Genomic DNA, 16,179 nt, shown 5'->3' with positions numbered 1-16,179 from the left:
GGAGCTCTATTGAGCCAGCTCCTTCTTGGTGGCTGCGGCAACCACAATGGCAACAACTGGAATGCCTTTGCTCCAAAACATCCTGTTAGGAGGGCTCAAGAACTTGTCAGCCTTCTTGGGAACCGGTTCCATAGTGTCAGGTTCCTTCCGTGCCTTGCAAGAAATAAAATTGATGAGTTCATCCATGGGGGGGGGGGCACAAACCCAGGAAGTAGATGGGCCCATCCCAAAAACCTTCAGGAACACAGATTCCTCCAAAGACAGGGATTGGGAAGACCAACCACCTTTATGTTTTAGCAGCTCCAGAATGCCTCCAAAAGAGACATCGTCAGGTGGAGACCTGTCCCCTTCTTCAAAATTTGTGTCTTCCATGAGGGACTCCATGGGGGGAGTCCAAATGCCTCCTCTTTGTACTTTCTCTTCCATGGCACCTCCTCTGTGTGGGGCTCAGGGAAGGACTCAGAAGGGGTACCCCCCTAGGGTTTAGATGCCATCTGAACGCTATTTCGGGAGGACTGACCCTGGACAGGATCGATGGGCTCATGGCTCAGAAAGGTGACAGGCTGGGAAATTCCTGGTAAGGGGGAAAATGCTGCCCCCATACCTGGTGAAAGTTCGCTCTACCACCCGAAAGGCCAATGGACTCAAGGAGATTCCCTCCCTAGGGGAGCAATCCGACAATTCCGGACCTGATTCCTTCCCCAAGGACCCGGATCCAACTTCTCAGAGTCGAGGCCCACTCTGATTCGATGGCAACATAATCAAACTGGTCAGGGACATACCCATTGACACCTCCCATGGGTGAATCAAGTCCTAGAGTTCAGAAATTGGGAGAATCGGAAGAAGACACAGCAACCTTGGGGCTGGGGATCTCGCCGAGCCTGAGTGGGGTGATGATGCCACAAGGCCTATTCTTCATCTGGGCTCTGACAAAACTCATCATCCTGTCCATATCACTGGGCAAAAGACTCCTAGAGGATCTAGAGGAAGTCAAAGAATGAGTGGATTTAGCTGGGGCAGCAAGCCTGGACCCTGAAGTAAAAATATGATGCTCCTGATCTGAAGATCAGCTCTGATGCCTAGGAGCCAAATGCTTCAGATCCTTGGTGAATCCTGAAGGGGAGCCTTCAAAAGGTAATAGCAGATCCAACAAACCTGTCAGCTCTGACACCTGCTGGACTGCCCTCTTTGGATCCTTAGGAGCAGATGGATCTGAAAGGGGTCAAATTGCAACAGGATCCGACGGCCTCCGATCCAAAGAGACCTCAGAATCTAGCACCGGATCAGAGACAGCCAGAGGAAAATTCGGATCCGGAGATCTGTGATCTGAAACACTGGCCTGTTTTGAGTCACAGAAGAAGAAACACCAGGGAAAACAGATGGGGATTTCCTTTTAGGCTCCTTAAGGCCAGAGGAGGAAGAAGAAGGGGAACCAGACACAAAGGGACCCCCTGTGAGCCATACTTTTAAGCAATAATTTGTTTTGCCGGTCCACCAGCACTTAAGTGTTGAATGCCACACATACTGGGCAATCAGCACTGATGTGATCGGCACCCAAGCAATAAATACACTTCTTGTGGATGTCAGAATTTGGCATCTTATGCCCACAAGAACAGCAACTTTTAAAACCCATAGGTTTGTCCTTCTCAGATATACCTAGTCTAACACACAGCAAACACACACACACACACACACACAAAAAAAGCCAAAAAAGAAAACTTACATTAAGCAAACCAAGGAAAAACTAAAAAAAAAAAAATCCACACAACTCTAGAAATACGGTTAAGCCTGACAGCTATAATTCAAAAAAGATGCCAAGCACCAACTAAGGAAAGGAGGGGGATTACTATTCATATTAATGAAAATAAAAAGAAACGGTCATAGCCAAGACTGCAATCCAAGATTTATTGAAGCGCTTTTCGTTTGCAACAAAGTGCAAACTTCTTCAAAATAAAATACAATGAATAAATTGTCTGTTTTAACAATTTTTACTCTATGTCATATGGTGGCAATAAACCAATCCAACATTACCCTCTCTTAAACGAACAGCACCAAAAACAAATACTTGTGACACCTACATACTAAATAACTAAGAACAAGTCTATACAAATTTCATTAAAATCTCAGTTAATGCCAACAACTGCTAGAAAGGAAAAGGAGGATAATGACAAGGGAGCTATTTAAAGCTAATAAATGAAAATAAATCACTTATCTGAAAAAAACCTCAAGTGAAAAAACAAAACAAAAAAAAAACAGTAAAGCAGCTCTGAGCCTGGAATCATGTCCATGCATAAACATGGCAAACAAGGTCTGGGGGTTAGAGTGCAGAACAGGATTATGGGGAGAGGGAGGAGCTTGAGCCTCAAATCTATGTCTGTGAAGTGCCACATTGGATACAACGTCAGATCCAAGGCACAATTATAAGGAATAATGAAATGGATAACATCAGATCCTTATGACAGACACACACACACACACACACACACACACACACATACGACTGCTTTATACTCCATCTCAACTACAAGATTAATATTTTCTGCCTTCCCTCGCATCCATTTCTTTTAAATTAATCATATGATCCATTATTTATTTGGCAAACCCACTGATATACTTCTTCAAATGTTCAATATTTAACATCTACAAATGCATAAGTATCTTTTATACTGTAATAGTTGCTTTATTTCATATGAGTGTAATCTAATTAGTAAATGAATGTGTAATTGTTAATGTATATTACTTAATGTCAGTTCATGTATATTACTGAATGCCTGTTTGAAATGTTTGTAATATGTCGGAGCTTTTCTCTCTGGGCCTCCACTGTAAAGGGATTTTTGACTGAACTCTGAACCCAGATGGACAAATTCAGTAAACAAAAGCAAGATAAAAGCAATATAAACAAAATAAAATAAATAAAATCTAGGTGTCCATAACAATGCTAACACTAAAGTAGCAAATAAAAGAAAATGGAATCAGAAATTAAACAAAGATAAAAATAAGAAAAAATAAATAGAATTTATATGCTTACCCTAATGATAGATCCTTTCATTCCAGCCCATCTGATATGACATGTGGGACCTTGTGCCACGTTTTGTATCTGACTTGGCAGCATCCGAGTTCCAGCCTTGATTACTTTAAGAATTTTCCTTTCCATAAAGCACCTTTCCCCCTAGTTATCTCAGATTTTGCTGGATGCCTTAAGACCTAGGCAAAACCAATCTGCACTGACAAGGTCCCAAAAGACTCTAACGGGAGTATCCTTCAGACCTCACAGAATAGGGAAGGGAGAAAGGTGGGTGAGTTGTTCTATCAGAACAGATTGGAATGAAAGATTAAGAAGTTATGTACCTACCATAACGTTCCATGTTAGTTGTCTTCTTCTCGCCTTCGTTCTTGCTGGTTGGGTTCAGAGCCGATCTTCAGCTCCGACTCGGACATTTTCTAAAGCTCGAGAGCTATTTACTGGCTCGAGGCCTCCCTATATCCCACAATGCCTGGCGCTAGATCCCCAGATCTCGTTTGAAAGACCTAACACCATAACAATACAAGAGGAAAAATGTCCCAATAGCAAGACTTCAGCTATAGGGCTAAAGAAAAGATAGAGGACATAAATCGGGTAAGACTCAGCCAGTGACAAGACTAGTAGGAGGACTCTTCTCGGTCTATCTAGGCTAGGGGGATGGAGGGTGGGACGCAAGAAAGAAGGCAAGAAGAAGACAACTAGCATGGAACATTATGGTAGGTACATAACTTCTTAATGTTAAGTTGTCTCTCTCGCCTTCATTCTTGCTGGTTGGGACAGCGTCCCTAGCACCTTAGTCCTGGGTGGCTCATCGGAACAGACTCTTGAGCACAGTGGAACCAAAATCAGCTCTACTCCTAGAGGCCACATCCAATTTATAATGTGACATGAAGGTATGAGGGGTGGCCCATGTGGCCGCTGCACAAATGGCTTCCATTGGTAGTCTTGCTTGAAAGGCTACCGACATAGCTAAAGCGCTAGTAGAGTGGCCTTTAGGTTTAGCAGGGAGTTCTTTATTCCTCAACTGATAAATAAGGGTAATAATAGAGGACAACCACCTGGATAAGGTTACTTTAGACACTGGTCGACCATGCTTACCCTTCGCATAGGACAGGAAGAGTTGGTCTGATTTCCTTATTTGCTCAGTCCTATGCAAATAGAAACGTAATTGCCTATGAACATCCAACTGGTGTAATTTGTGTTCAGCTTTGTTGGAATAATTTGGAAAAAAAACTGGAAAATCAATGGATTGATTCAAATTATTTTCGGAGGGGACCTTAGGAATGAATGAAGTATTAGTCCTGAGTGAAACCCTATCCTTATGGAAAATTAGGTAAGGAGGACGAACACATAGGGCTTGAAGTTCAGAAACTCTCCTCGCTGAAGTAATGGCCACCAAAAAGAGGGTTTTCAAAGAAAGCAATTTCAAAGAACAGGAAGCTGCCGGTTCAAAAGGAGGCAGTATCAAGGAAGCTAGGATCAAATTCAAGTCCCACGGAGGCGGGGGATCTCTCACTGGAGGCCTGAGCAAAATTGTTCCTTTAAGAAAAGCTTTGCAAAGCTTATGGGACATGATGCTGGTTTCTGACAGACCCGTATGGAAATTTGAGATTGCCGCTAATTGAACTCTAATGGTGGCAGAAGATGAGCCCACTTGAAAAAATTCTGCTAAAAAGTCTAGAACATTATGGACAGGGGCCGTAAAAGGATCTATAGTTCTAGCCTCTGCCCAGAAAGAGAAACGTTTCCACTTACTAGCATAAGTCTTCCTGGTTGTAGGTTTGTGCGAAGAAAGGATAATCTCACGCACAGAATGGGAAATACTGGGAAGCCTGGCTAATGTTGGAAGTGGAGCAACCAAGCAGTGAGGTTGAGAGACTGAAGAGATTGATGCAGCCTGCCCGACTGATGGATCAGGAGGTCTGGAACTGGGTCCAGATTTCAAGGCTGCTCTAGAAGGTGACGATGCAGGAACGGGAACCAGATTTGTCGAGGCCAGTAGGGGGCAATGAGGATCATCCTGAAACCCAGCACAGTAGCTTTCTGAATTAGTTTGGGAATTAGAGGAAAGAGTGGGAATGCATACAGAAGTCCCTGGGGCCAATCGTGAACTAGATCATCTCTGGGGGAGTGTCCGGGAAGAAGGAAGAGAGTGAAGAAACTGTTGCACTTGCTGTTGAGAGGAGTTGCGAAAAGGTCGCAGCAAGGCTGACCCCATTTGCGGAAGATTTTGTCTGCTACTGTCCGATTGAGAGACCACTCATGAGGCATGAGAATAGCTCTGCTTAGCTTGTCCGCTATGACGTTGGACTTCCCAGGGATGTGCGTTGCTGTCAGAAACCGTTGAGAGGAGATCGCCCGCTGCCATAGTCTGAGTGCTTCTCGACATAAGGGATAGGACTTGGTTCCGCCCTGCTTGTTGATGTACCACACTACAGACATATTGTCTGTCTGAATTGCAATGGTCCCAGTGGGTAGAGAGTTCTGAAGAGCTTGCAACGCTAAAGCACCGCCCTCATCTCCAAGACATTTATGTGCAAGTGGTACTCGTGGGGTTGCCAGATGCTCTGGACCGTCCTGCCCTGAAAATGCCCCCCCACCCAATCAGGGAGGCATCTGTGGTCACCGTGGCAACTGGAGGAGGAAGGAAAAATGGTCTGCCCTGGGGTACTGATGAGGAGACCATCCATCAAGCCAAGTGGTCTTTGCATGACTGCGTGATTATTATCTTGTGAGACATAGGAAGTTGTTGAAAGGACCATTGGGTGAAAAGCATCCACTGGAGAATCCTCATGTGAAAACGAGCCAGGGGAACTAATATGATCGCTGCTGCCATGAGACCCAAGATTTTTAGGACGAATCTGGCCTGAATCTTTCTGCATCCTAATAATACCTGTACGTGTCAGCAAATGTCTGCCACTCTGTCTATTGGAAGTCTTGCAGACAGATCTTTCATATTTAATCTTGCGCCTATAAAGGTTAAAGACTGACAAGACGACAATGCAGACTTTTTGAAATTTATTCAGATACCTAGGTTGGAGCATGTTTGGATGGTATAGTCCCTGGCTCTCAGCAATTGATGTCTGGTGGTAGCAGTAAGGAGCCAGTCATCTAGATATGGAAACACCTGGAATCCTTGCCATCTCAGGTGAGTGGTAACCACTGCCATGCATTTGGTGAACACCCTGGGGGCTGTGGTGAGACCAAAGGGCAGGGCTCTGAACTGGTAATGGCTGGCTCCCAGCCAGAAGCGGAGAAACCTTCTGGACTGCCTGTCCATTTTCATATGGTAGTACGCATCCTGAAGATCTATGGAGCACATCCAATTGTCCTGACCCAAAAAGGGTAGAATGGACTGAACCGTGACCATCCAGAACTTCGTTCTTTGAACAGACTTGTTTAGCCTGCTGAGATCCAAAATGGGTCTCCAATCCCCTGTCTTTTTTGGTACCAAAAAGAACTTTGAGTAAATTCCGGATCCTTGCTGGTCTGCTGGGACTTGTTGGATGGCCCGTTTTTTTAGCAGTTTTGAAATTTCTTGTACTGCATGTTCCCTTAGACCAGGTGGAACATCTGGGATGGGATTGTTTGATTTTAAGGGGGTGTGGACAAAAGGGATTTTGTAACCTCTGGATATGATAGACCGTACCCATCTGTCTCATGTGATGAGACGCCAGGCTTCTGGGTGCAGAGACAACCTTCCCCCAACTGCCTCCGAAGGCGGACAGCTGGGCAGCCCCTCAGGGGTGCTGGAAGGGCTTGTCAGAGAAAGATTCTCTGCTGCCCTGATTCTGCGGACCCCCTCTGCCTCGCAGGTGGTGTCTATTGTTGTTCCCTCCTCTGCCTCTGGAGGGAAGCTCACCACGTGTGTCAGGCACGGCTCCCTGGGGTTTACGGAACCACATATTTCCACTCTTCTGACCTTTAGGGTATGGTCTAGAGGGAGTGGAAAAACGGACTCCCACGGCAGAGAGAGTCTTGCCTTCCTGCTCACACCTGGTAAGGGTATCTTTCACTTGAGGTCCGAACAGAGCCAAACCATCAAAAGGGGTATTAGTGAAAGATGCCTTGAAGGGATCAGCAAAGTTACATAACAGCATTCAGGCATGTCTTTTCAAAGCCACGCCTGTGCCTGCGGCCCTACTCGCCCCATCAGCCACATATGAAATGAGCCGCATGGAGGCATTGACGATAGGATTAAGAGTTGCCAGCTGGGAGTTAATCTTGTCTTCAGCCCCCGCAGCTGATGGATCTTGAAGGGTATCACCTAGCTCCTTGAGGAGATCCCTCTGGATGCGGTTGAAGTGGCACAAGTAATTCAGCGACCGCATGGAGAAGGTCGCTGAAGAAAACATCCACTTCCCGTATCTGTCCATCGTCCTAGACTCTTTATTAGGGGGATGGACAGGTACAGAAGTGTCAGCCAACTCCTTTTTCGTGGCCGCTGCTACCACCATGGCATCAACGGGGACACCCTTTGTCAAAAACTGTTTATCTTGAGGGGCCATAATAAACTTAGTGGGCCTGCGGGGGGTTGGTTCCATTGTGTCCGGGGTGACCACGCCTTCCGAGCCACTACTTCCATCAATGGATCAAAAGGTGGAGACACCCAGGAGGTGGAGGGGCGAGAACCAAACGCATCCAGAAATACCGACTCATCCTCAGAAGGGTTAAGGGCAGTCCAGTTCCCCCTCTGCCTAAGGATCTCAAGGAAGTCTGAGAAAGAGACATCTTCAGAGGGGGATCTTGGGGACCCTTCCAAATCCTCCAAGTCGGTATCTGACGTGACAGACTCGGGAGAGTAAACATGTTTCCTCATACATTTCCTCTTACAAGGGGGCTCCTCTGAAATCTCAGGGGAGGCCTCGGAAGAGGAAGATACACCCAGTGGGGTGACCTGGAGTGTTTGATCCCCTCGCTTGGGGTCTGGAGGAGGGGCAGAGACCGAAGCAGGCACCCTGGGGGGAGGAGCTGAAGGGGCTGATCAAGGTGCAGACTTGGAAGTCAGCACGCTCCTCATGACCGCAAAGGCGCCTCTGTCCGGCAGAGAAGAGGATACCTGCTCCAAAGAGACAGGAATCCTCCCCAGCACTGAAAGGGACGGCTCTGAGGCCGATGTAGGAGCCAAGATTACCTGCGCCAAGGCTCCGAGAGGGAGAACGGGGTCGGACAAGGGTCCGATGCCACTCACCCCCTCAGAGCCGACGAGGGAGTCTCGGCGCCCAGATCCCTCCAAGGGCGGAACCACTGAAGAAATTGGAGCAGACGACGTAGCCAAAAGGGGAAGCATCGGCGCCGACATTTCCAAGATCCGAGCCCCAACAAACTCCGGCTCCAAACTGGCAGAAGGAGTCGGAGGAGGAACTACTTCAGAAACAGGAACAGCCACAGCCTGATGAGGAGGGCTAGTTAACATTTTAGCCAGGGCTTGCGATTTGAGGAGTCTACTAACCACACTCTCCAAGTCATGATTGGATAGCCTCAAGGACTGAGAAGAGTGGGGCCGATGGCTCCGTTCAGATTGTAGTAAGGGTGACCCCAGAGCCGAGCGAATCAACTCTAGGGATGGTGACCTAGATCACTTACGGCTCCCTGATGGTTCTGACACCAAGGTCGGAGCCGAGTGAGATTTAGATACTTTGGTTCCAGCTGGAACCGAAATGGAAGCAGACGCTCCACCTGGCGACGGCTCCATACTGGGAGCCGACGGCTTGGCGGGCTTAGGGGTTTTCGCTGGCTGAGACTTCACCGGAGACCCCTTGGGTTTAAGTAACCCCCTGAGAATCAACTTGTTCCTACGCTCCTGCAGGACTCTCGGACTAAAGGCATGACATACCGAGCAAGAGCCCTGCAGGTGTAGGGCACCCAAACAATAAACACAAGAAGTGTGACCATCTGTCAGAGACATTTTCTGACAGCACGAGTCACACTTCTTGAACCCTGATACCTTGGTATCCTTTGACATGCTAAAGAAAAAGGGATGCCAACTGAAGTATATTAGACTAGTGTAAATAAACACACACACACACACACACACTAGTCCCGCACCTTCACACAAAAAATTAAAGAGAGTAACAATACTAGCAAAAATAAAAAGAAATTTATCTTTAACTACAATGGCTAAACACTACTTCCTACTGGAAAAAAGGGAAGGGGATAGCCTCTAATTTCAACGGCCTACTTTAGTGAGATGGGGGGAGGGGAGAAACTCTAAGCAAAACGAGTTTCCTAGAAGGCAGAAAACACAGGTACTACAACTAATCTAACTGTACTACACTACTTAAAACAAAAAAAGCTTGAATAATATACTAAAATTTAACAACTAATTATCACAAAAAGATGAATACGACCTGAGCCAGTAAAGCGCAACCTCGTTGCTGAAGTGGCAAACGAGATCTGGGGATCTAGCGCCAGGCATTGTGGGATATAGGGAGGCCTCGAGCCAGTAAATAGATCTCAAGCTTTAGAAAATGGCTGAGTCGGAGCCAAAGATCGGCTCCAAACCCAACCAGCAAGAATGAAGGCGAGAGAGACAACTTAACATCTATCATTATGCTAAGTACATAACTTTTGCATCCTATTCATTCAGTCTGTCCGATCCAGCATGTGGATCAAAATCCCTAGCTACGAATACCCCGGGTGACCTCATGACATGTTACCCTTCAGGATGGTAGCACCAAAGGATACTGTCAACCTGGAGGTACAATCTAAGTTATAATATTTGATAAAAGTATGCAGGGATGATCAGGTAGCAGCCTCAAAAATAGTGTCTAGTGAATGGGCTCTGAAAAAGTCAGTAAAAGCTGCCATGGCTCAAGTAGAATGAGCATTTGGTTTACAGAAAGAGGTTTGCTGTTAAAAATCCATAAATGAATGGGATGCATTCTGATAACTACTTTGAAAGTGAAACCTCAGACACCTTTTTTTTCCAGATTTATTTGCAACAAATGAACCAAACAGCTCGTCTTCTTTTCTGAATGATTCTTCTCTGTGAATGCAAAATTGCAGTTCTCGGTATGTAACCAAAGTAAGCAGTATTTGTTTTCATAGTTTGGTTCCATTGTTTCCATTGTTTTGAAAGAAAACTGGTAGGTGGATGAGTTAAAAAATATTTGACTCAGAAGCCACTTTGGGAATAAAGGAAGGATATGTCTTCAGAGATACTCTGTCCTAATGGAAAATTAAATAAGAAGGAGAGGAGAACAGAGCGTGGAATTCCAAAATTAAGTTCTGTCAAAGATGCTGGTTCAAAAGGTGGTTTTTGTAAGAGTTTCCAATTATAAAATTCAGGTCCCAAGGAGGAACCAAATCTCTAACTGGTGGCATTAATGAAAAGCTTCCTTTTTTTAGTTTGCGTGAAGCTAGAAAATGTTCCTGAAACCCAATGTAAGAGCTAGAAATTGCTGCCAACTGGAACTTAATACTGTAAAAAAGAGCATAAAATGAAATGAGATGAAAGAAAGAGAAGGGTGTCTGATATAGGGGCGAAGAAAGGGTCAATGTTTTGTGGGCCTACCCAAGAATCAAAAATTTCCCACTTGCTATGATAGATCTTTTCAAGTGGAATCTTTCTGAGAAGCTGTTAAAATTCTGACCACTTCAATGGGAACAGAATTATCTTTAGCCATCAATGGCATTGCAGAAACCAAGACTGGTTTCAAAGTGTGTAGGTCAGGGTGAGACTCCCTGGAAGGATGAGCGATCAGATCCCGAAGCCACTGAGGCTCCCTCAAGTGAGGCCTTAGAAGGGAAAATCAAATCTACATGGGCCAAAAGGGGCCTATAAGGGTAACTGCTGCCTTGCAACTCAATGCTTTCTGCAGAAATCTGGACATCAGGGGAATGGATGGATAATCATAAAGGAGTACGGGGGGGTGGTCAATACTGAGGTAAAACATCTAATGGTGGTTGTCACACAGGGAGAAATCATTGCAAATAGCTGCTGCTTTTGGTGTTGTAAGGGTTGCCAAAAAATCACTGTAGGGATTGTCCCAGTGACGGAAAATCTACTTGACTGTCACTGGATTGAGGAACCACTCATAAAGGTGTTAGGAGATCTATGCCGAGCCTGCCCACAAGACAACTGACAGAGTACCCCCAGGATATATGTTGCTACCAGAAAACAGTGGGAGGCTATCACCCATTGTCAAATCCTCATAGCTTCCTAACAAAGGGTAAGATCTGCTTCACCCTTGTCTGTTGAGCTACCAAATTACAGTCATGTTGTACATTTGAATGGATATCACATCTTGTGGAAGGCATTCCTGAAGGTCCTGCAGCACTAGGAGGACAACCCTCAAATCAAAGACATTTATGTGAAGATTTGCCATCTTTATCCATCCACAGACATTGAACCATCCTCCCTACCAACCCAAACACCCAAGGGAGGATGCATCCATGGTCACTGTTGCTACTGAGAATGGGATCCGAAAATGTCTTCCTGCCCAAATTGTTGAGGATTGTAACAACCACTGAAGATGCCTTTTGCATGATTCTGTAATGATTATGTTCTTAGAAAGAGGATCCAAGCTCTGCAACTAATGAGCTTGAAGGAGCTGCTGTAACATTCTCATGTGAGAGTGAGCAAATTCTAGCATTACACTTGAAGAAGCCATCAGATGTAAAACTCTGAGAACCAGAGGAGAATTGCCGAGTAACAGATATTGGACCATAATCTGTAAGGTCTAAATTCTGTCCTGTGGAAGGAAGGAAGTAGGGAGAGAGAAAAAGGTATCCAAGTGACACTCCTAGAAAACAATTTTCTGAGTCAAGATCAGCTGGACTTTTGCAAGACTACTGAAATGCCCAGGAACTGAAAAGATGAAGAAAATCCCTGGTTTGCTGAAGAGACTCCACTGAAGGGGACAGCCAAGTGCCAGTCATCTAAATATGGGAAAATCTTATATTCCTGAAGTTGTAGACGAGTTGCTACAACAGCCATGCATTTGATAACACCTTGGGGGCTGTGGTAATATCAAATGGCAGAACTGGACTGATACTGACTGGTTCCTATTTGGAAGCATAAGAATCTCTCTCACTATCCCTATGTGAAGGCAAGTGTCCTGATGAGCCACAGAGCACATCCTTTCTTTTGCCTGCGGAACTAATAAGAACTTAGGATAAAATCTGGACCCAGTCTGGTAGGACTTCTTAGATGGCTATTTTGGTGAGAAGAGAAGCTCTTCCTTGTAACATGGCCTTTGCCTAGTTGGGTTGGACATATGGACATATGGACTGTGAGGCTAAGAAGGAGGTTCCAAAAATGGTAGGTAATAGCCTTTGGGTATTATCACTCTTACTGATTTGTCTTGGGTGATGGCAAACCACAAGCCTGGGTAGAGGGAGAGATGACTCCCAACTACCTCCTGAGTGGAGCAGTCAGGCAGACGCTTCAGGGATTCCGATATCTCCTGTCAGAGAGGGTTCCATGATTTCCCTGATTCTACAGAGATTCCAGGCCTCAGGGCCTGTGTTTGTTGAAGAGATCACCTCTGCAGCAGCTGCTGTCAGAATGCAAGTCAAACTGATGTTTAGACTTTCCAAATCAGAGAAAATGTGGTCCATTTTAAGTTCCTACTATAAGAGCATTGTGGGACATCAAACTGGACTCCAATGCCAGTGTGTGTTGTACTGATGTGCTCACTCTTCTGCATATTTTCTTTTCCAGATGGCCTACACAAGAATGACCCATCAGCTGAAGCATTTGTGAAGGATACTTTAAAGCTGTCTGCAAAATCACAAAGACAGGGATGGTGTTTCATGGCTACGCCAGTCTCAGCTACCCAGCTCACTACATCCACCACATTATGCATTAGACGCATGAAGAGGTTCATAGTGCTGGACATTTTAGTCAAGAGTAGTTTTAAGTTTTGTCAGAGTCCAGCATCAGTGGCTTTTTCAGAATAGATAATGTCTGCTAGGACAACACTCTCTGAAACCATTCATGTGTGTGGTGTAGTTCAAGGCCTGAAGCACAAAGATGTACGAAGCATACACTCACTTACCAAGTCTATACATCATCATGAATTCTTTACTGGGGGGTGACAGAGGTAGTGTCTTCAGAGAGCTCTCTTTTAGTGGTTGTCACCATAATGATGGAGTCTACAACAAAGGATATGGCCCAATGCTCTTTCCCTTTCAGGGTAAGAGCTTCTTGTCTGGTTTACATAGGACTGCCTCACATGTATCCGGCTCCCACCAGGACCTCCTAGTCACTAAGTCATTTAACTTAATGGTTGAATGGACCACCCAAAACATAGATTGTGTCATCCCATATGCCTCAAACAATAGTTCCTCATCATGTGAGGGTCAATAAGCCTATGTTTCTCTTTGGCACATCAGTTCTAAAATTTCACCAAATGAGGCATCATCTAAAGGGGACTGTATTCTCTGAGTCAGTATAAAAAGTGGAGGACTCTGACAAAGAATTATAGGTATTTCTTCTTACATGTCTTTTTTTATGGAAAATCAGTGAATGTGTCACTCAACTCCTGAGAGAATTGTGTCTACTTTTAAGCAGCTGATTTGAGGCCAGAACAACAATTTTGTCCAGTAGACGTCTGAAAAGAATAAGACTAGAATGGAGAGGAGTCATGAGATGGAACAGTGACCTGTGGTACCTGTGGATCTACTCTCTTATGTGAAAAAAATGATCCTTCCCAACACCTGGAAGGCTGACCCAACCTCCATCAGTTCAGTAGAGACCTCTCCAGCTGATAGATCCAGCCTTCCCTTCACATGAGCAGACACCATCATCACAGGGACTTCCAAACATGAGAAAGTAGTAGGCCTGGATTAGGGAATCAGCACTGAGGATTCAAAGGCAGACATCTCTAACACCATTAGTGAAGCAGTGGGCAATGGTCCAGATGATGCAACCGAAGACTCTAATTGAATCCCCAGGTCCAAAATTTGACTGGATCCGATGAAGCCAGAGTCAAACGGGTCACAAGAGCATTCACTGATGCTGAAGACACATGATAGGTTGTCCCCTGGGCCACAGGATCTGGGAAGACCAGTAGTTCTGAAGTAGCTGCAGTTGAAAGATGGACCAGTGCGGAAACAAAAATTAGGGGTTATTTGGATGGATCAGATTGCCTTTGGAGAAGAAGATAATGGAATGACCCCCCCCCCCCCCATTGCTATCAGTGCTTGAGGAACTTCTGTATGACATGATCTAAATCAGTTTTCAAAGCATTCCTATAAGACTTGAAGGATCACATGAAAATAGCTGTGGAAGGCCTGCATGAAGGGTGCTCCAATTTCAAAGACAAAGACTTCTTTGGAGAATCATGAATGATGCTGATGATGGGATCCAAGAGCTATGGATCCAGACAAGGTGCACAATTTGTGCCCTATGCTCCTCAAACCTTGAGGCCTTCTGAGCCAGAACTTTGTCCAAAGTCTTTTTATGTTCAGAGACATCTGGATCCAGTGGCAGGAGGCCTGTCAAAATCAATGTATTCCTCCTGTCTGCCAAGGGTCTGAGTCCAAAGGAAGCACAGATTTCTCAATACACTGATAAGTGAGGATCTCCCAGGCACACAATGCCCAAGCCATGCAATTCTTGTGATGGCATCTTGTAACTGCAAATGGTACATTGTTTAAAATTAGCTTGCTTTTCAAGCTTCAACAAATTACCACTACACTAATAGAACTAAATAACTATCACTCAAAAATGTGTGTACTAACTACAAATATATCTAGATCTCAGTGTGAAACTACATTTAATACCAACAGGAAAGAGAGCTACACTCTAATTACTGATATAACTTACTATATGCCTAAGTAAATATCTAAGCAAAAAGCTTAACACTGAGTGGAAACAGAGAATCAATGGCAATTTGCCAACAGGAAATGGGCTCAAAGATAGATTGATGACAACAAAAATAGCCAGATTCTATTATGAAAAACACACTCTGAACAACATCTAGCTGCTACTAAAATAGGATAATTTATCTAAATAAAAGTAGATGAAAACGACAAAGATGAGGTACAGCACTTGGCAGCAAGTGATCACGCTTTTTATCGCAAAGGTGGCAAACAAGATCTGAGGCAATTAGGGGGACAGGTGCACTGTGGGAAGGACATTTCTTAAAGGGGCTTGAGGTTGGAGCACTGGCACTGCCAAGCTGGATTAGACAAGCTGCTCAAAGATCCATATGTCAGATGGGACAAACAATAAATAGGGCTGCACATGAGTAAACTCAGTGGAAAATTACCACAGATATACTCTTCTAAAAAATATCCTGGGATTGTTTCTCAGATGCAATTAGCTAGGATACACAGCAAATAAGATCTAAACAAAAAGTTCTATTCCCAGTGTATTATGGGCAAAGCAGGATGGCTTTGTAGCCTGGAAAAGTTTTGGGCACCGAGTGCTCATCATCTAACAGCACAAGTCTTGCTATTGATGAGAATGGACCTCCTCATACAAGATCTATCATTGTACTGATATTTCCAAGTTCATATGTTTGGATTCCCACAGTTTAGACACAGGAATTTCCTCACTCATTTTTAATAATTTTTTAATATACTGTATGAATGGTTTTATAAATATACACTAAACAAAATCACTTTGCTTTCATTACCAGATAACGCACAAGTGAGCAGTCTGGCAGCAAGTTCAACTGCAAAATGCTATGAAAGTTGGTGGATAGGAAAACATGAGGACAACCTGGTCCCTGCTTGATCCAATGCTTCAATATTGCAGCTGTAAGAGCCAGTCCATCCACCTAAAAACAAGAAACGCAAATTACAACAAAAACGGATAATCTGACATTTAAAGATATACAAGTCACCCCACTCATTCCAGTCTTTTTACTGCCAAATCTCATATGAGGGAGGCAGTCACAAAGAAGGTACTCATTTTATACTACAGTTTGGGAACCTGCCTCTGATGTCATTTTAATCATACTAACTTATATGCAACAGATCCATGTCTTGTCGTTGAGACATTCTTCAGTGATGAGAACTGAAAAGTAAACTACATTCCAATCGGAATACTTCAGTGTGATGTTACAGCTGATAACTACAGTTCATGTTGTTGGCATGTTACTAAAAAATGTTCAGTAATATAGAATTCAAAAATAAAACAAAAGAACTTACCAAATAAATAGATCTTCATGATACACACTCACCCACTTCATCTGAAGGAC

At 44.4% G+C, this 16,179-nt stretch overlaps 1 protein-coding gene across 1 annotated transcript in view; it reads right to left on the bottom strand.

The window, feature by feature from the left end:
• The window catches only part of MSH5 (mutS homolog 5), a 2,353,005-nt gene that overhangs the window by 83,969 nt on the left and 2,252,857 nt on the right, over nt 1-16,179 (bottom strand). Inside the window, exon 26 of the mRNA XM_044083236.1 lies at nt 15,613-15,756. Within this exon, the coding sequence (XP_043939171.1) occupies nt 15,613-15,756 (144 nt within the window). The remainder of the gene's footprint in view (nt 1-15,612; nt 15,757-16,179) is intronic.

The sequence above is a fragment of the Protopterus annectens genome, chromosome 9.part0 (assembly GCF_019279795.1).
Source record: "Protopterus annectens isolate FY-2018-M chromosome 9.part0, PAN1.0, whole genome shotgun sequence".
Taxonomy (NCBI): domain Eukaryota; kingdom Metazoa; phylum Chordata; order Ceratodontiformes; family Protopteridae; genus Protopterus; species Protopterus annectens.
Note: the sequence above shows the minus strand (reverse complement) of the source record. Positions and strands in the feature narration are given on the sequence as shown.